At 39.7% G+C, this 24,866-nt stretch overlaps 1 protein-coding gene across 1 annotated transcript; it reads right to left on the reverse strand.

The window, feature by feature from the left end:
- Positions 1 to 4,918: 4,918 nt before the first annotated feature.
- PECR (peroxisomal trans-2-enoyl-CoA reductase) lies at positions 4,919 to 24,777 on the reverse strand. The gene is made up of 8 exons (XM_054069898.1): positions 24,608 to 24,777; positions 21,035 to 21,168; positions 12,173 to 12,338; positions 11,424 to 11,505; positions 9,587 to 9,683; positions 7,167 to 7,277; positions 6,465 to 6,576; positions 4,919 to 6,345 (listed from the first exon to the last, which is right to left on the reverse strand). The coding sequence occupies exons 1-8, from the start codon at positions 24,720 to 24,722 to the stop codon at positions 6,257 to 6,259; spliced, it is 906 nt and encodes a 301-aa protein (XP_053925873.1). The 5' UTR covers positions 24,723 to 24,777; the 3' UTR covers positions 4,919 to 6,256.
- Positions 24,778 to 24,866: the final 89 nt, after the last annotated feature.

The raw sequence follows: 24,866 nt of genomic DNA on the forward strand, positions 1-24,866 counted from the left end.
AGTGTTGTGACAAGGCAGCTGTGACCTGGGCCACAGCACTGGACCCCGCAGCACAGCAGTCCCAGCCGGGCTGTGCTCACTGCTGCCTTCTGGCCCTTTGGTCAGAGATGCTTAACCTTCAAGACAATTAGAGGTTTGTAAAGCCTGGAGAAGCCCTCAAAATCTACCCAAAACAAGGGCTGGGGGGGGTGTATTTTGGCCACCCTAAACAAACTTGGGAAGATGTACTTGAACAGACTACATCACTATTATAGGCATATATAATTATGCTCAAAGTTCCTTACGTAGACAGGTATGCAGTGGGACAAGACCCAAGCTACATACTCAGGCAAGTCACCTTCCAGTGGGAACCACATATAAAACTAAAAAATCGCACATCGAGGCCCACAACCAGAGTAGTTTGAGGTCTTCCAGTGAAATAGGCTGCAGATAATGATAAAAACAAATATTGTCATCTTTTTTTCAAAAGAGGACTGTGCTAAAGACAGACTGATGAAGCATATCCAAGAAAGGCACAAGGCTCTGAATCACACTGAATAAATAAGAACTCCAAAGCTAATATGAAGGAGATGCGGTTGCCCCTCAAAGCTAAGACATTCTGTTCTACAAGTTGGCAAAATTGTCAGTGATGTTCACGAGACATTTGCCATGACCAAGAGGCTTTAACTAGAAAGTTAAAAAGGTGACCTTTTCTGCTAAATGATAGGGAAAGAGCCAAGAAAAAAAGCTGATGTTGTGTGATGCTCCTGCATCATCAAGCAAGATCAATGAGGCACAGCTGCTCACACAGCTTTGAAAACACATCCAGTGTTTCCCTTGCCTCAATGTTCCGGTTCATGGCCATTTATCAGTTTTAGCATCTTGCAAATGGATTTCCCTGATAGAGGAAGGGTTAGTGAACACTAGGTTTGGAAGTCAGAGTTCTTGCATTATAGAATAAGGTAGCAAGGGTTGTGAAAATCATCCCACGTTCCTCTGCCCCCACGGTCTTTCATATTTCTGCACAGAGCCCGCACAGCACATAGCACTCTAACTGCACTGTCTGCGCCATCCCATGAGGGCTCTGAAGAGGTGATGTACATTCTGACAGGCACCAGCACTACTGTGCCATAATCCCTAAAATAGAGCATCTTCAGTATCAGGAGCAGGATAAACAGCTAAATATTGACTTTGAGATAAAAAATACCTATCAACTCCAGGGACTAGCTCCTGCGACACTGGCTCAGCCTGTGCTCAGCCCAAATCCAGGGGCATGGTTGGGAGATCATGTGTCACACTACTGGAGCAAAATAGAGCTTATACAACAGAGTAATTGCTGATATGGAAAAGTATAAAAATAGATGACAGAAGTTGCAGTAAAGCATATTAGTTATTTATGCATTCAGTATAAGCCCTGTGCAGGCAATGGAAGTTGGGACGAGTGGAGATAGAAATCATAGGGTAAGCACATCTTAGGATAGCCTATTCAAGCAATTAACTGAAATCTGGCAGTACGGCTCTCCCTGGATTCCAGAATCAATACCTCATTGCAATAAGAGGTTCTCACCTTCTAAACATATTGCTTAAGGCTAACAAGTGGCTGTATTAGTTAACACTAACAGTCAAGCCGTAGCTTCTAAACACTTTAAATGTGAACGAATCAGGCCCTTTTCATGGCCATGCCTCCTCCTTTTCCTCCCCAAGTTTCTTCACCTTTGCACCACTCCTTCCTAGAGCTGGCACTATATATTACCATGTTATAACTTTGTGAACTACATCCATAAAAGCATCTAGTTAAGTAAGTGATCTATTTCACCTACTTTCAATCAAAAGAAGAGTTAACTGGCAAAGGAACAATCTGCTGGAGACAGAGCACATAAAGGAAGTAAAAGGCTTCTTTTGGGAACAGCAGTAGCATAAAGTTTGTGTTGCCAGGATGTTATAACATGATCAAGAGTCCTTCCTCATCAGCTGGAGGGCTGACATTCTGTTTATAGATTTAAATTCAGCTCACATGCATTGAGCAAACAACAGTATTATATTATTTCAAGTGTTTGCTAGTCTTGCCCGTCTGCTGTGCTCCAATGTCACTGCATGACAGAAGGAAACATGCCTGCGACTCAGTAGTTCCAGTTCCTCTCAATACAAGTACACCATCACTGTAAGACTGATGCCAAAAGAGATGAAGAGCAAATAGGCAGGGGAGGACAGTTCTAAACCACTGCTGGAAGATTCACAGGAGGCTTCATCTTCCCCCCAACAACTGTGTTTCTTATCCAGACTGGAATCCCCCATCATGCTTGTATTTTGCATTTCAGTATGCATTCCTACTGCCGAAGACACTCAAGTTTAGCTCAGAACAAAATAAATAAAGAGCAGCCAGCTATTGACTTGTCTATGATACTTGAAACAGACCAAAGTATGGGAAAAATACATCAGTCATTCAGGTATGCAGTTGCTTCTCTAGAAAAAGCACACCACAGATGAAACTGGGCAGCAGCACTGAGAGGTTTGTCTGCTCCAACCCCATTACAGAAGTTTGTGAAGCAACTAATTTACCATTAGGACTCAGCTATTTCAGTAAAACAGAAGACAGGCACTGCTGACTTTTCTAAGATTATTCCCCTAGTGTCTACATTTCTCGGCCACTTGAAGTCTGCTATTTAAGATGGCAAGAGTAAACCAGATGTTGATTAGAAGTATATGAAATAACACTGTCTGGCAAATAGCATGCTCTCTTAAAGATTATACAGAATATTCTATACAACTATTCAGAAGGCTAAACATAGGCATAAAAGCTTGTAACAAACACAAGGCAGCTGTTGCTTGTTAATCTACATTTTAACGCAGACAATGGACCTTACTGCAGAATGACACTGCATAGACTATATTCCCTTTAGCAAACATGATGACTGTTAATCTTTAAAGAATGAAGATTTTTATAACACAAATTTCATTTTACAGTAAGTAAAACCCCTGAATAATCATACTTCATTTTACACTAAAATATCCTGAATAATCAAAGTTCCGCTTCACACAGAGTATCTGTAAAATATAAGACAAGTGCAACTGACCAAAATTCCCCTTCGTGGAACTACACTGCTTTCGTAAATGTTCAGTTTGACATACTCAGAAATAACACTAGACAGTAGAGCAAAGCAGCAGCTGACAAGCACCTATTTATCAGTCAAATGAACATCTGATAAGGGGTAGGCAGAATAGGTACAGGTTTAGCTAGAGGTAAATATTAAGGCAACTGGAAAGAGATTTCTACAGAATGGTAAATGCAAGTGTCATTCTAACGTTCTTGTCTTTACTTACTACAACTTATAGTGCACTAAACTTTTAAATTTTAGTGTTTGGTCGACAAATCTCCTTGATTCCTCCTTAGCTCTTTTCTTGATGCATTCAAATGCCTTGTAAAATAAATAAATAAAATAAAATCAAGCCCTGTTCTCTAAACTTCAGCTACCCAAATCTTATACAGGTCAAGGATGTTTTTGTTACCACACCCATTTTTTTAACCTCCCAATGTCCTTTGATCAAGGGCTGTTGTTACAACGGTGTGGGAAGAGCCTTGCTACAGCTGATATTATCTGCAGCACTAAGAGCAGAAACCTGAAACATTCGTGCTGCCAGATGACACAACATTGGGTTTCTGTGAGGTGTCGCAAAACTTTTAGAATAATTTTAAAGTGCATAAAAATGGGCCAAAGAGGCAAGGACCCAAATAAAACCTCTGTTCTGAGAATTAAACATTTCACGTTCTCCCTGGTGTGAGAAAAAAAAAAAAGAAAAAAAAAAAGGAGAGAGAGGCTGTGATCATTGCAAAATCATTACAGCACAGGAGTTACTATCCTAACGTAATATAATTTGATACGCATTTTAATATTGTGCACAGTAAGCCTCAGCGCTTGGGGAACATTAGTATTGTTACAGAAAAAAAAAAAAGTGAAAAAAAGCAGAGTATGCTGGTGTTTCCCCTTCTCTTTTGAGAACCTATTTTGTGTATTCTTACACCATGCTTACCCCTAGAGTACTTTGAGTATATTCTCCTATTGCACTAAACTGCTGTGCATTATAGCTCCACAAACACTGGCTGTTTCAACTTCTTGCCAAGGAAAAAAGTGCACAAAGGAACAAGTCTCTTCTAAAAAGCTACCTTAGATCTTCTTAATACATCCATTGCTTTGCTGCAAGTTGAAGACGGCAAGGTCAAATAAAGGTTCCTTGTATTCAGTACAAGGTTTGTTATAGATCTTACTTGTGGAGGAGTTTATTAATTGCAGGCTGAACATGTCTCCCCCACTGGAGAATGCTCACCTTTCTAATGTTCCATTTCACTGAGATGAGCGATTCATTTCACCTTCATTATCCATAAACTTTTCCTCTTTATGAATATTCTGACTCCAGCGATGTTAAAGAGGAAATTTGCAACAGGACAAAATAATCATTTCCAAGTTTATGCTCAAATCCTGTAGAGAACAGCTCTGAGACATAATAAAAATAATTTAGTTTTATCAAATCACTTCCATTTCACATCAAATCCACAGTCCACACTTGTCATAGAAGCTCACAGTCAAACATGAAGAGAAAGTAAATTCCTCAAGCCTGTTTCTATTTATCCTGCTTTTGCAGAAAAATGTTAAGAATGTAGAAACAATCTCTTAACAAACTAACTTCCCTGAAATGCAACAGGCTAGGCTTCTAGAATTAGATAACTAACAGGTACATTATTTTCCAGGAATTCTTTTGCTGTAGTAGTGCCCTACTACTTGCAATAACCACAATATGCACAAGAGGTTTGAAAAAAGCTAATATTAGTTTCTTGCAACCAGGAGAAAGCATTTTAGCTCAAACCTCTCCTCTCCCACAAAACTGGCACTTTTTCATGAAAAAGCAATCTACACGTGCCTATGTAAGTTCCCATATTTTAATGAAAGAAAAAAGTTAAACATCTTTGCAGAGAACAAACACATGGCAGAGACTTATATTCAATCCAAAATGAAGTATTAAACAGGTTGCTTCTATAGCAGTGACTTGATTCCACAAATTTCACTTGTTAGAGTGAACAAAGTCATCACTTATATTTTATACTTTGATTGAAGTTATCAGACATGGGAACGCTTGCCTTAAAATGCATAAAAAAAGGAGTCATGACAAATATAACCTCTTTGAGCAATATACTGCAAATTTTCCGTTTTTTTAAAAAAAAGAATCTCTTTATTGATCACAAGAATCATGTGTTTTAGAGATCCCGATGAACAAAATTGTGTTAACATGGGAAGACATGGATAGAAAGTGTTTTCACCAGGAAACCAAGGATTCCAAGTTTCTCCTTTAACCGTTTTGCACACTGCCGAAAGCACTGCAATATACACCACAGCTTTTGCTTCAAGACTTTGCATGTTATGTTGTTGAATCTATACTGTTTTCCATCACTGTATGCTAAAGCTTAAGTTTATTAGCTGATTATTCTATTATTTAAGTCGCAGCCAGCTTAACTCCATTATGTTGTTGTATCTTCAAACTATGCAAAATATTCCAAAATAATATACCATATTAGTCTGAAAAATTAGAATCATAAAATCATTAAGGTTGAAAAAGACCTCTAAAATCATCCAGTCCAACCATCAGCGTAACACCACTACATCTACTAAACCACTTCCCAAAGTGCCATGTCTACACACTTTTTGAAGACCTCCAGGGATGGCAACTCCTCCACTTCCCTGGGCAGCCTGTTCCATAACAGCATTCTGCCGTAGTTTTAATTCTTTTCAGGGGAATACTTATTAAGTCTTTAAAATCATCGTTGAATACTCAGTGAGTGGCTGAACAGAAATAGTGTAGAGCTGACAGCTACCTCAAGGGTTACTGATGCAGCTAATATTAGAGATTTAAATGACCTCCTCCCTAAATTCATCCAGAATAGAAGGGTTCCAAAACATTTCCACTCTGTTCCCTTCACTTCAAAATGAATATATTCTTATTCACTTCTGACTGAGATTCTTCATTATTTAATGCCTATGCAAATGGAGAATGTCTTTTATACTTTCCCTTCTGCAAAAGACAATGTTTTCAAGGCAGTGATTATTTCAGAGAATAAATTTATTATGTACAGCCTTTCAGATTTTAAATACAAACCAATGAAAATCAAGGCACTCAATGTAGCTATATATGAGCAAAAAAAATTATATTACTGAGAATAATAAGACCAAATCACAAAGCAACATTATTAGCAAGTGTGCAACTAGGAATAAGGTGAAATTTCAGTCTTTTACAACTTTGGCTTGATCGTGTCAGAAAGAAGCTTTTTCAGCATTTCGGAATTTTTCCCTTCCGGTGGTGAGGGCCATCTGTCATGATCTGAGGGAAACAAATAAAACACACTCAGTTGACTGAGAAACTAGGAATTTTACTTTTTTGTCCTCCCACTGCCCAACTTCAATCACTTGAAGGGCATGATTTTGTAGCCCATTTCTTACCGGGTATCTCTAGGGCATGGCCATACAAACTTTGGCCACCATCCACAACCATGGTTATCCCAGTTATGAAAGAAGCAGCTGGAGATAGTAGAAAACACACTGCGGGAGAGATCTAGCAAAAGAATGACAATTTTAATCTTTCTTAAACTGCTGGGAATTGGTCACTTCAAGGACGCTTGTAAAAACTTTTACAGACAAGACATAGCAACATTTTCTACTCAGTAAGGAAAACTGTAAAAGTGTTAAAGCTGTCTTTCCAGCCACAAACATCAAGTACCTAACAGATGAAATCCAGTAAGCTCTCAAAGATCAGCATCAGACGCCAAAATTCAAACAAAAAATTTGACCCGTTTATCAGAGGTGGTAAAAGAGAACTAAGTATTTTTAAAACACACTTTTTTCTTTTTTTCCACATTAACATTCATTCTTTCAGTCCTTCCTGCTGGAAGTCAACTTTTTCAGAACTGATGTCTACTATGGAACACTCCAGCTCTAAGAGGCATCTATATTACGTTTCCAGTGTAACAATGACTACTAGCTTAAGTCTCCCACTAGGCACTACTATACACCACTGCAAGCTTTTTTCTTTTCTAATATTTCATCACAGTGAAAAAATAAGTCTTTTTTGTTCTCCGTGCTTGAAGTGGCTTCTAAATTGATACACAGAAGTAGAAATATCACAAATATTCTGAAATACATTACCTCCTCAGGAACTGCTGACCTTTTAGCAGGAATCTTTGGTATGCTCTTTAACCACATCATTATACCTTGTTCTCCATAGTTCGCAACAGCGGTTTCTGAAAATACCAGTCCCTATTTTTAAAACAGCATAGTGAAAATGAGGTTCTCTTGCATATGTTTAAACTACAATCATTGTCAAGTTGTGACTTTGTCATTACTGTGATTTTCTGTTTGTTTAAATATGTAAACAGCACTCGAATGCAAGTTCTTAAATTTAATGGAACAGTATAATTTATCCTAGAAGGTAGCATGGCTGTTAGCCACATCTCTATTCAAGTGTAATAATTCATATTATTCCAGTTTTCTGCTGCCACTTCAATAATTATGAAGTGGAGAATATAAAGAAGAAACTCAAAGACTGTTTTGAAATTACAAGCACTTCATGTTATCTTACAGCAGAAAACTATTAAGCCCCTAGAACAAGTTCTCAATGGTTTCTTGTAATCTGTAAGAACATTACATTGATTTTATTGTGAATTATGGAAGCAGACAGATTGCACAGACAGAATTCAGACTCTCTGCTTCGCTGCTATAGAAATGCAAACAAGTTACTTGTCTTTGATCTGACGATTACTCAGTCTAGTTTAGACTCGAGAGGGAAGAGGAAGGCTACCGCAACAGGAACATTGGGTTACATAGATTAGTTACGACAGAACAAGTGGGATGCAAGTTCAAGTAAGATAACACAATCTGAATTCATCCAAGGAGCATATACTAAGATTTATTTTCTAAGATAACTGTGAAATGTAAATGATTATATCTTGGGAGGTAGGGAAGTAACTTATACGTGAAATTATTTTTTTTAGAATTGTCTCATTACATATGCATTCAATTCATGTTATCCTGCTCCTATAAAGCAGTAGCAGTTTTGTATGGTTACCACAGACCTACCGTCTCCATAAAGGTGGCAGAAGGATCTGAAGTATTACTGTAACTAATGGATTTTTGTCACCAGCATAGCAACAAAGCTAGCAAATATTCCAGTAAGAGGCAAAATATTGAAGTGTTTGCTTGTCAAAAACTTCTGCTGGCATGTATTATAAAGTATAATCTGTACGATTAGGGAATTAGTATGCTTGAAAAAGACATTCACATAATAATGCTGTCTTAATCATTTATTTCTGAATGACGTGTTCCTGCCCATGGCAGGGGGGTTGGAACCAGACTATCTTTAAGGTCCCTTCCAACCCCAACTGTTCTATGATTTTATGACTTGATAAATCAGAAAAAAACCTTTAACAAGAAAAACAAGCCAGTAGATCTTAATATTTATCAGGTCTCCAAATGAGTTTGGCCTCACAGAGGCTATGTAAAACCCACAACCGGAATGATCATTCTACATCGGCCAATACGCATTTGGTGCTACGCCAAAGAAAGTGTGACAGGTGGTTTAGGACAAGAGGAACAAGATATACAGCCATCCTACAAAGACAGTAGAAAGATCTTCCTAGGGACCAGATAAACAAATCCAACACTTAACTATACTGTGAGATAACAAATTCTGAATGTAGAAGTAGCTGGACAAAGCTCATCTATCTTCTTTCGTTTTCAAGGCAGTAAATGTGCAAATTAAATTGTGGTTAAAACTGAAGATTACACAAATCATAACTGTCAACACAATCTCAAATGTCAAAGCTAGTGCTTCTACATATCCTCTGTATCTGCAGCACCATGCACTAGAAAATATAGCTGGTGTTTCCATACAGTAATTTAAAACGACTCCTGCATGCTATCTACTTCCTCAGAAATGCAGCAGACATGTTTTAGCTGACCTGTATAGTGGTTTCCTGTCTGCATATATTAGATAAGACAAAAAATCAGAACACAAATTTTCACATTTAGACTCTTTGAGAAAAGGTCCATTCCAAATATGGACTTTTTATGCCTAAAACCCATCTAACTTAATATGTAGAAAACAAAGTAAAAGACATTTAATGACACATTCAGAGGTTTTCAAAATAACTTTGTAAGTATAGGTAGAAGCCATCAGCATGCCTGAACTTCAAACAGAAAAACTTCTGTGAACTCAGAAATAATGTAATCATTACTGAAACACAACACATTCAATAATTTTATATTAAAGGTTTGTCTGACAGGTCATTGACTCCTCCCAGGTATCCTTTCATTAGGCTAGAAACCAAGAGTGCCAAGACAAAGCAAAGAGCAGAAGTAATGTTAAGCTACATCCCTGCGCTGTCATCCAAACAGTACAAAACACACTCAAATGACTGGAAGAATGTAGATGAGGGAATAACAAATAAATAATCCACAAACATTTTAAAATTTTAAAACAGATTTTAAAATCCCTTTAGGTCTGAAAGTTTTTGAAATACAAACAGACATGACGGCTAAACTTAATCAGATCATTTGCTATTACTTACAGGAGCAACACTGTTGATTCTTACTCCACTGTGGGCCCATTCTAAAGCTAAAGTCTTGGTTAGGTTCTCCACTGCGGCCCTTGCAGCTCCTGTATGCCTATTGAGAAAAGAAAGCAAAAGAAGCATCTGTTCCTTCAGTTAACAATGCTCAATGTTAATTCTACCACAGCCACACTAGGGTAGACAGAGTAGCTTTCTGTGGCTGGACCTGAGAGAAAAAGAGATATTCTAGTTTTTAAGTTTGACCATAGCATCACAGTATAAACAAGCTATGCTAAGATTTCCTGTCATGTCTGGCAATACTTATCATCTCTTACCCAACATGGCATGAGGTCAACTACATTCTACTGCAGAAGCAGGCTTATGAAATGAAAAACAATAGGAGGCAAAATTCAAGCTGTGTAAAACTACAAAAGGTAGGCTGCACAGGAAAAGCAACACTTGAAAAATCAGTGGTCTGAGAAATAGTTTAGACCTACTGACAAACATGATTAAAATCAGCCACTGTTTAAAAAAAATTATTATAACTAAGTAGCTTTGTCTGTCCACACACCCAGTTATTTGGGAAAACTTTTTTCTACTGTTATTCAGAACTAGGCTTTTTTATCTCTTCGTTCAACTCTCAAATACAGCTTCAGCCTATTTGCTGTGACAATTCAACCAGACTTAACTATAGTGGAGAAACTCAAATAACTGTAGCTTTAGCACCACCCTGTGGATCTCTACATTTATTCTGTATTGCCATGAACAAGCTAGTGAGAAAATATTCCATTGTTCCTTAAAAACGTGACATTTTGAAAACGTTCAACCCTGAATGAGAACAAAGAGAGGTAATATACAAATATAATTTGAGTAAGTGCTACATTTTCTTAAACTGAAATTCAATTTCAAAGCTGAAAAAAGGTAGTTTCAAAGAAGAAATTAAGATTTTTTTTTCAATTAAGAGACTGCCAAAATGCAGCATTTTGAAAGCTTAAAAATTTCCTTTGAAAAGAACTGAAACAGTTCACTTTAAGAGCATTAATTTGCTTTCAAAAAATTGAAACTTTTTTGATGGAAAAGTTTAAAATCTGAAGACTCTTGCTCACCTCAGTTTTGTGGGTACCAAATTTGAACAAATATAGTACACATAAGGATAGGGCAAGGACGCTGCACTTTCATGCAGCTGTGATCATTTGTATCAGTAAAAAAGAACTTCAAATGTAGCAATATGCTTGTAAACAGGAACCTCCTCCCAGTAAAGAAAGGAGCAAAGCAAAAGCAAAAGATTCTTTGCCTCACATACTTTCACCAAGAAAGATGGTTACAAACTGAGAGTTAAAAGGAAAATGGGAAAGGCACCACTAATGACCCAAAGGACAAACCCAAACCTGTCAACATAATAGCAATGTTCCCCTTACTCTCCTTGTGCCATTCCAACTCCCCTAACTCACTGTACCATCAAGACCTGTAAACTGACATTACAAGAGGAAAACAGGTGCCAAGTTCTTACAAATTCTCCAGAAATTCAGAGAGAGAACAAGCAAAAGTTACATTTCACTGCAACTAGTCCCACTAACACCTGTGAAAGCTTCACTAACAAGTCATGTTTCACATCTTCTTACATATAAGTTGATAGAGACCAGAGATGGCATTTACTCCTGCAGTCTCTACGGAGTTAACAAGAAATCCCACACATAGAGCCAAGGGATACTCTTGCTCTCTCTTGACCTAGCTCCTGTATTTCCATATCTTGCTGCTGGCCAGTGCATATCTTTCTAAAATGAAATATTGAAGTGCAATTTTAGTACTTCCAAGGGAAAAATATAAGAAAATGTAAAAATAAAATATATATTACGACATTCCAGGAAACCCATTTCTCACGGCAGCAGTAATGTTGACAATGACTCCTCCGTGTTCCTTCATCCAGGCATTGTACACTGTATGAAGGAGGAAGATAACCTATAAATACTAGAAGAAATGCATACAAATGAACTTGCCAATTGGAAGCTAAATTTGGATTCTAAACACCAAGTACACTACACATTTCCTGTGCAGATTTAGGTAAACAATCTGCTCTTCGTACCACAGCCTCACCACCGGATTAGTGAGATAACAGTTGTGGCCTGGGTAAGGTCCGATGTTTCTAAGAAGCCTTTGGTGAAAATCAAGATTTCATGCTTCCATGTAAATTACTTCCATTTTCACGTTCCAAATGCTACCTGACAATCTTGTATTATACTTGAATTTAACTTTAAATTGACAGCCTCGATGGGAGAGAAGTCTTTTCCTGTGTTACACATAGGGAACACCAGCCACAGAAGTTAAGTGGTCTTCCTATAGTCCTTTAAGAGTATCCAAGCCAACTGGCTCCCCAAACCTGGCCTTAACCAGAGGATCATAGTTGCCCAAATGTCGGTTTGTATATAAGAACAAGTGTAACGTACAGCTTTATGCACAGGTTTGGATGAATTTCATGAAAACAAATATCCTCTGTCAGAGAAGTTGCAAAAAAAACAAGGCAGGGAAACTTCACATTTCTTGTCTTCCGATATCGCTTTAAAAAAAACCCAACCAAACAAAAAAAGCTTAATGTTTAGTCCATACCTGCTTTGCAGCAGTAGAAGGTGCCTGTCAGATTCGTATCTATCACAGCATTCCAGCCTTTTGCACGGATGGCTTCAGAAAGACTTGAGAATTGTCCTCCTCCATTATTCACCAGGAAGTCAATCTTCCCATGCAGACTAAGTGTAGACTTCACTAAAGCTTCTACCTGAAACGATATTTGTTAGTGTGGTATGCTGATGATACACCAATATACCCCATTTTTTTATCAGACAGTAGTTTGTCCCCCTCAGTCTTCTCACACACACACAGAGAAGTCTAGCAGATCTGCATGACAGGTTTAGACAGCCAAGAAGGATTGGGCTGAGTCCACGCTTATTTAGGAAACCTTCCTGGTACAATGCAAGTGCTACATGAAGTATCAGCACTGAAAGAAGGCGATTTATGATGCTGAAGGTTTACAAAAACAAAGGCACATGAAAGCTTGCTGCTTAAGACAAACTAAGAGTCTTCTGACCTTTTTCATGAGGAAGGAGGTGTTTAAGTCAGATGTTGGATGACTTCCATATAATATAGCTACTGATTTTTAACTCTGACCCATATACCTGAGCATTTAAAATAGAAAACATAAGTCATCTCGTAAATATTAAAATTCTTATCTAGAAGTTATGTACATTCACTAAAGCTCTGACACTTAAGTTGGCAACAGCCAATCTTATGCAGACCAAGAAGGTTGGTTTGTTACCCTACAAAACATGAACTCTAAAAAGTACATGGAGTTGTTGGAACAGGTCCAGAGGAGGGCTACAAAGATGACCAGAGGGCTGGAGCACCTCCCATATGAGGACAGGCTGAGAGTTGGGATTGTTCAGCCTGGAGAAGAGAAGGCTCTGAGGAGATGTTATAGCGACATTCCAGTACCTGAAGGGGGCCTACAAGAAAGCTGAGAACAGACTGTTTACAAAGGCATGGGGTGATAGAGGAGGGGGAATGGCTTTAAATTGGAAGGGGGAAGAGTTAGACTAGACATGAGGAGGAAATTCTTCACAATGAGAGTGGTGAGGCACTGGAACAAGTTGCCCAGGGAAGTTGCCCCATCCCTAGAAGTGTTCAAGGCCAGGTTGGATGAGGCCTTGAGCAGCCCATCCCTGCTGGGAGGTGTCCCTGCCCATGGCAGAGGGGGTGGAATCAGATGATATTTAAGGTCCCTTTCAACTCAAGCCATTCTATCATTCCACAAAAAGTACTGGAAATACTCTAAGTTGTGAGAAAGGTGACTATTTGGCTAAGCAAATATCTTCTGTCTATAAGCAGGATGAATACTTACAACTAAAAGCACTGTCTGGCACTATTTACCCTTGGGTACTCCAAGAAGGTATTAAAGGCAAATAGTAATAGTCATTTTATTCACTCACTCAAAGAGCTGTCAGTGCAATAAAAGAATGGCTTAAGTTCATATGGAAAGAAAGAGATCCTGAGAATCTCCTGCTCTAACACTGACCTAATACGAGCTAGTGGCTGTATACTAAGCTTTTTGCATTGTCTCCTCCTTTGGAAGTATGGAAGTTTCACCTCACGATCACATTAAAGTCAAGAGAAATTCTGCGGGGCAATGTATTCCAAAGTATTCGAAGATTTTACAGCTATCAAAAAGCCGATGTATCCTTCCTATCACAAGATAGGAATCAGAACTCTATAGCAACCGCTTAAGAACTTAACCTTTATCTCAAGAAATAGGGAAAATAGGACAACGTGACTGTTTCCTGATTACATTACCTATCATAACTAGGTACCACGCATCAGTTATTTCTATTGACGCATATGTAAAAAGTTAGTCTAGCATCTGCAGTCAAAGAAAACAGACAAAAAAAACCCCGAAAAAACAAACAGCAGAAGCAATGCTGCTGCTGAAACAGATTTGACCAGGGAAAGGACTTCAATCAGCCTTTTTCTGTATTGAGTTAGTAGTAGAAAACATTTAGGAACAAAAGAATAAGCCATGCATGATCTGTATCTTGCCAAGAGTGCCACCAACTCAGTCTCATAAACAGCTGCCTTACATCTTTTGCTGCTAACAGTGCAGGATGTTTTCACTGGATAGTATAGATTCTCTAAGGATGCACTCCTCTGAGAAAGAAACCTTATATAAACATAGAATGATTGAAGCCCAATTGAAAAACTAATGCCTGCTGAGAAAAAATGCCCTAGAAAAATAATTGTGATACATAAATCACCATCTCTAAGTTCTGAATGGCATCCTATTCCTCACATCAGTCACTACAGCTTGTGGGATTTGAGGAAAAAAACATCAAAAAAACCAAAACATCTGTGACAGCAGTCCCAAACCCACAACGTGAGAGAACTACATCACCACAAAGACTTTCAGGTTTGCTCACAACCAGAGAAAAGTAACTTATGTCCTGGTAGGCAGCAAAAGTTACTCAGCAACATCAAACTCTTGTCCCTATCAACCTGCGAATCTTGCTTTGAATATTTTTCTCCATAAATCACTGAAGTATGGGCTCATCTATTGAAGAGAAATGCTTTCAGCACAAGGAATATTTGAGCAGATGAAGGCTAATCAGGCTGGGGGGGAAAAAAAAAAAACAGAGAAAAGGGAAAATGTTAAGGATCATTAAAAAAAAAGACAAATTAATAGAAGAAAAATCCACTGAGAAGAAATATTACGAGCAAGTTTTCAACAGGTGGATATAACCTGCTATGATGGATCAATTCAAAATGGTTCACATGTTGTATCTCAGAAACTCAGTTGTTCCTCCTTTTTGCATTATATTGTCAGGGCAATAAAAAAAAAACAACCAACAAAAAACCCCAAAAAATGCATATAAGTCTTGCTTTCTGAAAGGCTTGCCAGTGACAGCTCAGATGGCTCCAACTGTAGCAATCTTCACAATGTCTTCTCTGTCATAGAGCAAGCATCACTGCAGTGCTTCTCCCAGTTACACTAAACATGGTAACAGCAGCCATCAGCACAGTGAGGAGAAGGGTCTGGTAGAACACATTTAAATCACAGTGAGAACTGAAGAAGATTCCTTTCTATTCCTAAACATTCAAAATCCACAGACAAAGAACTCCATTAAAAGGTACTAAAAATTTTCTCTGGAAGCAAAGCAAAACTGCAGAAGGAATAGCTAACAGTTTAGGATGTGCTTCTGAAAAAGACTGAAAAGAACAAAACCAGGCACTTCAGACATAATCAGAAGACTGGAGCTCTTCAGTGTTATGCAGTACCACACCTTCACAGATAACTGAGATGACAGCACTTGCTGACACACAGAAAAGGGACAAATGCCCACATGCATTCGCAGGTCACCTTGACCTTAAGTGAAACTCAACAGCAAACTACCCACTACAGAGTGTTAGAGATTTGCTCTCTGGGGACTAGAACTAGTAGGTATTCTTGCACAGTGATAACAGGTATTTTCACTTTGTTGTTGCTGCATTATTTTAAACTAAAATAACAGGAATCTCTCATCCACAGCTCCCCACCAAGTCACGCTCTTCCACTACATGCTTCACACAGACAGGCATTAAGTATTTACAAACCAACTGAGACAATGCTAAGCTATAAAGCTTATTGAAAAAGAAAAGCTAGAAGTGAACTTGGATGCAAGGTAAGTGCTAAATAGTACCATACTGAGTCAGTCTCAAGGCGTCTTGTTTGTGAGATGCTCAAGCGACAGGTTTTAGCCTTGGGGTCTGGCTCAGCAGCAGCTGTTGTTGCTGTATCTTGAGCATGGAAAGGGGACTCTGTGCACAGAACTCTGAATTGCTGATTTCAAGAAAAGCAGTGGCCTACTAGAAGTACCAGGTTTTACCTTCCACTTACCCAGATATGTCTTCTACTTATCTAGATGCCAGTTAAAGAAATGTTTGTCCAGAGCATGAATCACAAAAGCTTTAAAAGGGTAAAAAGTTCCTCATGCCTGTCTTTCCCCTATCAATAGATTTACTGTAGCTCAACATTTAGGACAAATACATACTTCCCCCTCCCAACAACTACTAAGACAAATAGAAACCTCTTTTCATTATGGAAAAATGATAGGCTCTCTCTCCTCCACTCTGGCCATCATTACATTAAAGCACAGGAATCAGTTATTTAGATCCTATGGATTTTGGAAAAGGAGCTTGGTTTGAAAAGACACACACAACTGTCTGGCCTGCACCTCAGTAAAAGCAAACTGACCTGCTCTTTAATATTCAGCATATTACGTGCACAGTGCTAGAAAACATCCAAATAATTAAATCACTTCAGCTTCATAATCACTAAGAAACAATATTGATCACTACGTACACTGCGGACCACAGAATAAGGCACAGGTGCACAATTATTGCTTCAGTGTAAGGCTCCATGAAGACAAGACATAGAAACCTCAGGTGATCAACCCAGAACCTTCTATTCTTCCATCTTAAAAAACCTTAAAAAATCTTAAAAATCTCAAAACAGGTTTGTTATCCTTTACAAAACACTCAATGGAAAACTAGACAAAAGCAGCAGCAGCAAACCCATGACAGAAATAAGCCTGATAGGTTGTGCATTAGTTGGAATTCCTCCATCAAGCATGGTTATTTCTTGCACATTAAATGAAAAGTAAGCTTTGCCAGAAAGCAAGAGGGCCTCTGAGCATGAAGATTAAGAGACTTAAAAATGTGAATTCATTAAGCTATTCCCATGATATCTGCCATCAAGCTCCTACAGCAATTAATTCACTGCACCTTCTTTGACTCTTCCTAGGCCAGAAAGAGCTCTAACAGACATACTGCACTATACGATGAGGGATGAGTGTTCTAATGCTTGAATTTCAAGCTAGAGCACACAAGAAGAATGAGCCGGGTCACCTTCAAAGCAGGTTGGTTACTTTAAGATTTGCAATAGAAGGCAAAAAAAAATCATGTGGCAATTTTGAAAGCACTTTCTTCTCCTACGTCTCCTCTATTCTAAGTCCCTCCCTCTAGTCTGACCGAATATAACATTAAAACCAGGACAAAATTCATAGAGGCCTATAGAGAAGCGAAAAACCACCGATGGAGAGATAAAGGAAAAAAAGGCATGTGTTGTAGTTTGAGATAAATTAGAATAAGTTTTGTGACTAACTCACTTGCTGTAAGTAACTTCAATCTCTGAAAACTAACTGCATGTTTTTGAGACAGTGTTTTTCTCTAAAGTGATAACACAAGGCATTGGTATGCAAAAAGGCCAATGCTTATACTGAACTAAGGCCATCCTCAAGATAGGGTAAAAGGAGCCACAGCTATGAGGAGGGGCAAATAGAACAGGTGGCCCTAAACTGACCGAGTATCCCATCCCATATACATCATACTCAGTATAAATTGAGAGATCACAAGGGTCTCACTGCTCTTCTGCGATGGCTGATGTCCAGTGAGGACCTTGTTTGTTTGTTTGCTCCTGATCCCGAATCCCTGCGTTCCTGAATCCAGTTCCCGAGTCCAGCTCCCTCATGTCTGCTCTGCAGTATTTGTAGAGCTGTATAGTCATTGAGGAGTAGGGTGGGCGAGTGATCTCATATATTTGTATACATTTTATTACTTTCTAATTATGTTAATTATTATTTCAGTTACCATTTCATTAAAGCTGTAGTTCTAGTTTACAACTAGTGAATACTTTTCCCTCCCATTTCCCTCTCCCTTTTGATCAAGGCAGGAGGGAAAATATTTTGGAAGCTCAACTGCATGGATTTTAGCTGCCAAATTTGGCCAGGTGGGGCTAAACTTCGACAGCATGGTACAGTACAAACAGAGTGATTATGGTGGCTTCCTTTAAGAGAAAGATTTACCCTTAGAAAGATTTCAGTGAGATGTCAAAGACAAGGATATAATAAATGAATTATGTAGTTCTTCAGGAAAATTCCTGGGCTTTGTAGCTTGTGATGGATCAGTTCTGACATGTAAGGAGGCTTGAATTCCCAAGTTTTTTCCCTTGCTGAAACATTTATAAGGTCATTCTCCTTCACACATTTTTTGGTACCTGATATAAGAGCTGAGAAAGGGGATGGAACAGCTTAGAGGGAATACTTGTAGACGCTATCCTCTCTACTCAACAATATGCTTCTGTGAATTTCTGAGATAAATACTCTTCACTTATAATACTAAGCTGGAACCAGACAACGAGTTGTAAAGATATTAAGGAGTAGCATACAGAGCCAACACATTTGTACAGTTCTTGTTTCTTTAGGGAGGTAAGCCAAAATTTTAAATGCCTTGTCACCCCATCTTCCACTGTAAACAGGAAGCTACTCCTGTATTTGTGAAAATGCTGAAGTGAGTTATATTCCTACATTGCCTCTACTCAAGATTTACCTCCTAGGCTAGAGAAATCCTCCATTACATCTTTTACCAACCCCTGTTCCTAAGACCCCAAGTCCCAGGCACTAAATTTTAGGATAAGCATGGAATAGGTTTTGAAAGAGGATTTATGGTGGTCTTTGACTAGAAGTAAAAGCCCAAAGGTACCTCTCTTCTAGTCTCCGCAAGACAATCACGTGCAAATTAGAAAAAAGTATTCACCATTGCTGTTCTTAGCAAATATAATAAATAAGGAACAGTGAGCAGTGGGTTGTAGAAAATCTGCCACAGCCCTCAGTTCTAAGTTCTGACAGTTTTTAGCAGCATAAGTTACCAATTGTTAATTTAAGTTTATCTAGCTTCAGCTTACAAGCACTAAGCGCCTAAGTGTAAGGAAGTGCTATCCTCACTACAATTTTAAAAGCTGAAAATGCCATTCACACATTTCTCGGCCAATACTAATTTTAGAAATTAAGTAAAAAGTGGCCAGGATTTAGCAACCTTTGAGAATCTTAGCATTAAAGAATTAATGGAGGAGGACAGAGCCAGAAAAAAAAAGAGCTACAGCACAAAAATCATAGGATGTCCCTAAGCAGTAAAAATACCTGGTCTTGGAGACGGGTCTCTGGAATGGATAAATATTTGTTTTGAAGGTACACTTTGGTTCTTCTGCTACCATGCAACAGAAATTGCATTCCATATTCAAAACTTCCACAAAAGGCTTACAAAAGCTTCACAGTGATTTTTTTCTCAATAGGACTTCAATAGAAAGAAGTAAGAGCAGTTGGAAAACTCAAGTAAGTCAAACTATAAGACCAAGCTGATGACTGAGAAGTTCAAGACTCGAGTTTAAACTACCTTATTCCTCTGAACCTTCTCTTCCGTGGATACAGATATGACATATCAGTGGTTTATGAGAACTTCCAGTGGCAGAAGAGACCCGACAGGGGCTTCTCCAACAAAGTATAAGAAGTTCAAAGAAAGCTCTGATGTGTCTGTAAGTGAGTAGAGCTCAAACCTAAACTGAAAACAAGACAATTCTATAATGGAACTGCAGGGTAGTAGTAAAGACAGAAGTTTCTCGAAGTATCAACATGGCTACTGCTAACACAGAATAATGCCTTAAGTTTTACACAGCACTATAAAAAAGGCTTTTAAAGCACCTTCAAAGAAGTTTCTAAAGCCATCTAATCCTGTTTTGTCAAACATGCATTTAGCCTCACTTAATAAAAAGGAAACAAAGAAGGAATGGTAGTTTGTTAAGCAGAGATTACCTCATTTCATCATCCAAGCCTTCTACTATCTCACAAAACACTGCAGTAGCCACTAAACTTCAGAATGCTGCAGCTGCCACTAAACCATTTTTAAACTGATGCAGAAATAAGATTCACCTGAAGAAGGTTATTAAGCCTGCCAGAGTACTTTCTGCAAGAAGAGTGACGTGAAGGTTTAAGCCTTTTCTTTCTCTCTACCTCTTTCCTTTCTTGTAGCTTTAATCATGTAAGTTGCACTCTGACATCTGTCATAACCTATTATATCGCACTGCTGATGCTAGTAAACACAAACCCAAAATTCGCTGGTAGGTGAAGTGACACACTGCACAACCCCAGGGCTCATCTCTTTCAGAAAGTCTAACTGTATCACTATAAATATTTTATGGCATGAGCTGTTCCATGAAGGAAGAATTCTATTTTTTATTTGCTTTACAGTTGTATATTAGGACATTTCCAGAATCTATATAGCTAGTGAAGGTCATTAAAATTTCTTTAAGTTATGCTAGAATTTAAAACAGACTTTGAAAGGTGAAGAAAATCATAGTAATCAGTGGTTACTGGAGAATTTTCTAGCTGCCTTCAATAAGTTAAAAGTTCAACCCGATGTTGGACTTGTAAATGTTTAATTACACTAGTTTAAAAACAGAAGGTGAATGCAGACCTCTGAAGAACATGGATTAAATTCTTTTGCTCTTGATTTTCCATTTTTTATAGCATGAAGAAAAAAGAAAAAGCCCAAGGTGGATAGTAAGAGTTTGTAAGGAGGCACATCTCAAACGGTAACGAAAATTTGAAAGGTAGCTAAAAACAAACCCTCTGTAGAGGGTTTCTGCTTTAATACAAGCACAACTGACAATGCAGGGCACTTGTGTCAAGTCACAAGAGTTGACATTCCATGCTGTGACTTCCTGTTCGAAGGAACTATTCTGAGGTCTCCATCTTCACAAGTTAACGCCCCCTCACTGCTGTCACAGAAATGTGACACAGACCACACTAAGTGGGCTCCAGCTCAGCAGTAGAACATGCCAGTTCCAGGGCCTGCTTCTCTTACAAATATCTGAAATGTGTATACATGGTTAGAAAAATATTTGCAATGACAAATGTTTTCTTGCTGTGGGAGCTAACAAGTGGTCTTTGCTTGGAAAGCAAATCTTTATCTAGATGAATCTAACAGTGCTTTACTGCACCTGTTCCCTGACCTAAGTCACTTTTCAAGGACCAGAGAAGACCTCTGGAGACTCAAGAGTTTATATACACAATATGCTTTTGACATATTAAGCTCCAGAACAAGACCACTGGTCTTTACCTCCTCTTCTTTGCGGATATTGCACTGTATGGGAGTCACTTGGGCAGGACTCATGGAAGAAAATGTGTTATTCAGTTCTTCTGCAGCAGCTTTTAATCGGTCGAATTTACGAGACGCAATAACAACACTGCAACCTGCAGAGACAAAATGAAAGATCCTTCAGAGAACATCATAAAAATTAAGGTATGCCATTTTTTTAATAACAACATGGAGATATCCTGTAGGATGCACATTTATTAGTCATTGACTAGAAGATACAGTGTTGAAGTTCTTGCAAGAGAGAGAAATGACTGATGTCAGGTGCTTCTTAGCAACAAGATCCCACTGTGCAAGGAAAAGAGCAATCAAAAAAAGTCCATAAGGTTCCCTCTCCTTCCTGCAGAGGGGAAGGCAGCCTGTGAGGTGCAGAGTCAGTGAATTAGCTTTCAGACATCACTTTTGCTCCCTCTGCTCACAGCTGCCTCTCTGATCAAATATGCAATTTAAAGATGTTTCAGCAGGTCTTGATTACAAAAATTGCTTGCTCCTAAAACCACAAAAAGATTCTTATTGTATGGCTGGCTGTAATTTCAACTAGAGGTGAGCAAATGTAATGCTCTGCTTTTTAAACCTTCAGAGTCTGAAGGAATGATAGCCTCGTGAGAGTAATTCCTATCTGCAGACTACAGATAGCAGGAACAGAGGCTTCCCTGTGGCACTGCAACATGCAGCAGAGTACTAGCTCAGGAAGGAGAGGAAAAAACTAGGCAGGAGCTCAAGCCTTCTGCTTTTTTCAGTATTCCAAGGCAGAAGGACTCATTTTACAGAGGAAAACAATGCAAGTGCCAAATAAATGGCAAGTACTCACACTACAATCAGTCTAGTTTCTTCTTCCACACCAGTAGACTCAGGACAGGTTTAAGGCTTCAGCAACTGTTACTACATAGACTAAAACAGACCACACCCAATTAATTCCTAGTGAAAATCCAGTAGGCATCCAATTTCATATTATGGATAAGCAAATTACAAGTTTCCACTGCCAAGTATGCAAGAAGTAGGAGCGAACTTGCTCCCAGTTCACTCCTACCATAATCTCAGCATCCTAACAGAAGCTGTTCTTTCCTCACACCAGCTGTGGTGCTCATCTACTTTAACATAAAGCAATTCAACACCCTAATCCAGCCAAAAAAAAGAAGTTAACATCTTGCCAGGTGTTTTTTTTTTCCTTTGTTGCTATTTTACTGAGTGGAATTTGGCCTCTCATGTGATCAAACAAACACCAGAATCAACTCAAAATAACTAGTAAGAGTAAACAGCAGCAAGCTGTTCATTTGGCTCCGGCTGCCTTGTGAAAATATACATAAAGCTATTAAAAAAAATAAAAAGAGAGGAGCTGAATCACCGAATTTTTCCAAATGGAAGTGCTGCAACTACATATCCACAGGAACAGAAGCTCCACCTTTAACCAGCAGCTACTTACAACTACACATGTAAAGATATCAGTCTCTGAGGTCTCCCAATTTGTTGAACGAAGAACTCCAGTCACTTGCACAAGCATCTGACTAAGGCAGAGTAGAATTCATAAAATGGCACACACAACTACTGATTAATACAATACTAAATCACACTAGCACAATTATAATTATCAACTTAAGTGCTTATTAATACACACACTGATACACAACAAAGTCTGGTAAAAGACTATATTTTTGCTAAATACCTTAAATAAAGGAGGGGGAGATTCTAACCTACTGAGGAATACTTGGTATCTACTGTACAAGCAGACTCTACTTCACTTATTTTTCTTTAAAAAGAATGACTAGACCATTTCCTGAAAGTGTCAGAGGGAAAAGGGCACAAGTTTCCAGATGAGAAGTTTATATCTGTCCAGAAGGCTGCAAAGGAGAGTGGTTATAAAAGCAGCGTATGGCATTACTGCTTCTACAGGCTTTCTCTGTCCAGCCAGCCACCCTCCACAAAAAATGCAGCCTAAAGCACAAGGTATATATGGGAATAGTTCCCAGTCATCTTGTCATGAGTAGCCAGTAGCTCTGCAGATGAGGAAGGTTACTCAGACTTAAACCATAGCTCTTTCTTCATTTTCTCACATGTGGTTTGTAGATATTTGCAGCTTTGCTTTCTGTTCAGGATGCTATGGACACACACTTCTCTTATTTGTATTTTACTTGAGAAAAAAAACATATGAAACAATTTTAACGTAACTGGGTAACATCATCAGCCAACAGTGTGATGACGCTGAAAAAGGCACATCTTTAAGACAGCATGTAAGGTCACCCTAAAAAAAAGCTTAGCTCCCCAGTAATACGAATGTCACAGAACGAGTCCTCACTTCAGCTCCACACAGCAAGTGGAAAGCAGGGGTGACAAAGGCCAGGAGAGGCAGAGATGTCTCCCTGCACACAGTCTCAACAAAGAAAGCAGCGAACTGGCATGGACATTCCGACATCACAAACCACAGAACTGTGGCACCATGAGGCATAGTGCTAGTCCTGGTATTGTGAAGACGGTGAATCCAATCATAATAGGAAACATTATTCAAAACCAGTCTGATGACAACGATCCCTAGCACTTATGTTGAAACTCGCAGAAAAGGTGTTGCAAGGTGGACCTGCAGAAAAGGTGTTGCAGAAGACTGACTTTCACTCCAGATTTTACCACTTCTCTGCAATCAGGACTGAAAGAAAACGATTAACTTCAGGACAATTCTGTCACAAGCACTGGGAGAGAAGCTGACCTAAACTGACCATATGGACTTCAGTCCAAACCCACACTTCTCTACAGGACTCAGTTCAACAACCAGGTAAACCCTCCTGATAAGCAAGATGAAAACTCAGCTCAGAGGGTGTGTGAAAAGGCCAGGGTTTAACACAACCTCACTGTCACTGCTGTATTTCAAACACTACGTGTTCGAAGTGCCAGTGGGTCAAAATACACAGCCCTACATCGCCCTCCCCTCCTTCCCCTCGCTGTCTCTGACTCCTGTCACCGTCCCATCCACGCACTCCTCACAGACCCGCTGCCCGCCCCGGGAACACGCCACAGCCCCAGCAATCATAGAATCGCTAGGCTGGAAAAGACCTTTGAGATCATGAAGCCCAACCATAGCTGTCCACTATTAAACCATATCCCTGAGCACCTCATCCACCCGTCCTTTAAACACCTCCGGTGATGGTGACTCCATCACCTCCCTGGGCAGTTCCAGTGCTCGAGAACCCTTTCAGTGAGGAAATTTTCCCTAATGTCCAATCTGAATCTACCCTGGCACAACTATTCCCTCTCCTCCGGTCACTTGGGAGAAGAGATGAACACCCACCTCTCTACACCCTCCTTTCAGGCAGTTGTAGGCAGTGACGAGGTCTCCCCTCAGCCTCCTTTTCTGCTAAACAACCTCAGTTCCCTCAGCCGCCTCATTACACTTGTTCTCCAGCCCCTTCACCAGCTCCATCCCCTTCTCCTCGAGGTCTCTCTCACTGCGGCTCCCCACGCTGAGCCCAGCGTTCGAGGCGCCGCCTCACCAACACGGAGCACGGGGGCTCCGTCCTCTCGCCGGCCGCCGCCGCACCCCGCGCCCACCTAGCGCCAGCAGGTCCGCGGCGATGGCCCTGCCGATGCCGGTGGCGCCGCCGGTGACGATGGCCACGCGCCCGCGGAGCAGCCCGGCCGCCAGCACCCCGCGCCCCACCGCCATCTTCGAACCGCCACGTGACCGCGCGGCCCCGCCCGCCCGCGCCGCGCTCAGCAGCGGGAGCCGCGTGGGGCTGGGCTCGGCACGGCTCGGATCGGATCGGTGCAGCTCGGCACGGCTTAGCACAGCATATTGCACGGCTCGGTG

This window comes from Cuculus canorus, chromosome 6 (assembly GCF_017976375.1).
Source record: "Cuculus canorus isolate bCucCan1 chromosome 6, bCucCan1.pri, whole genome shotgun sequence".
Lineage (NCBI taxonomy): Eukaryota > Metazoa > Chordata > Aves > Cuculiformes > Cuculidae > Cuculus > Cuculus canorus.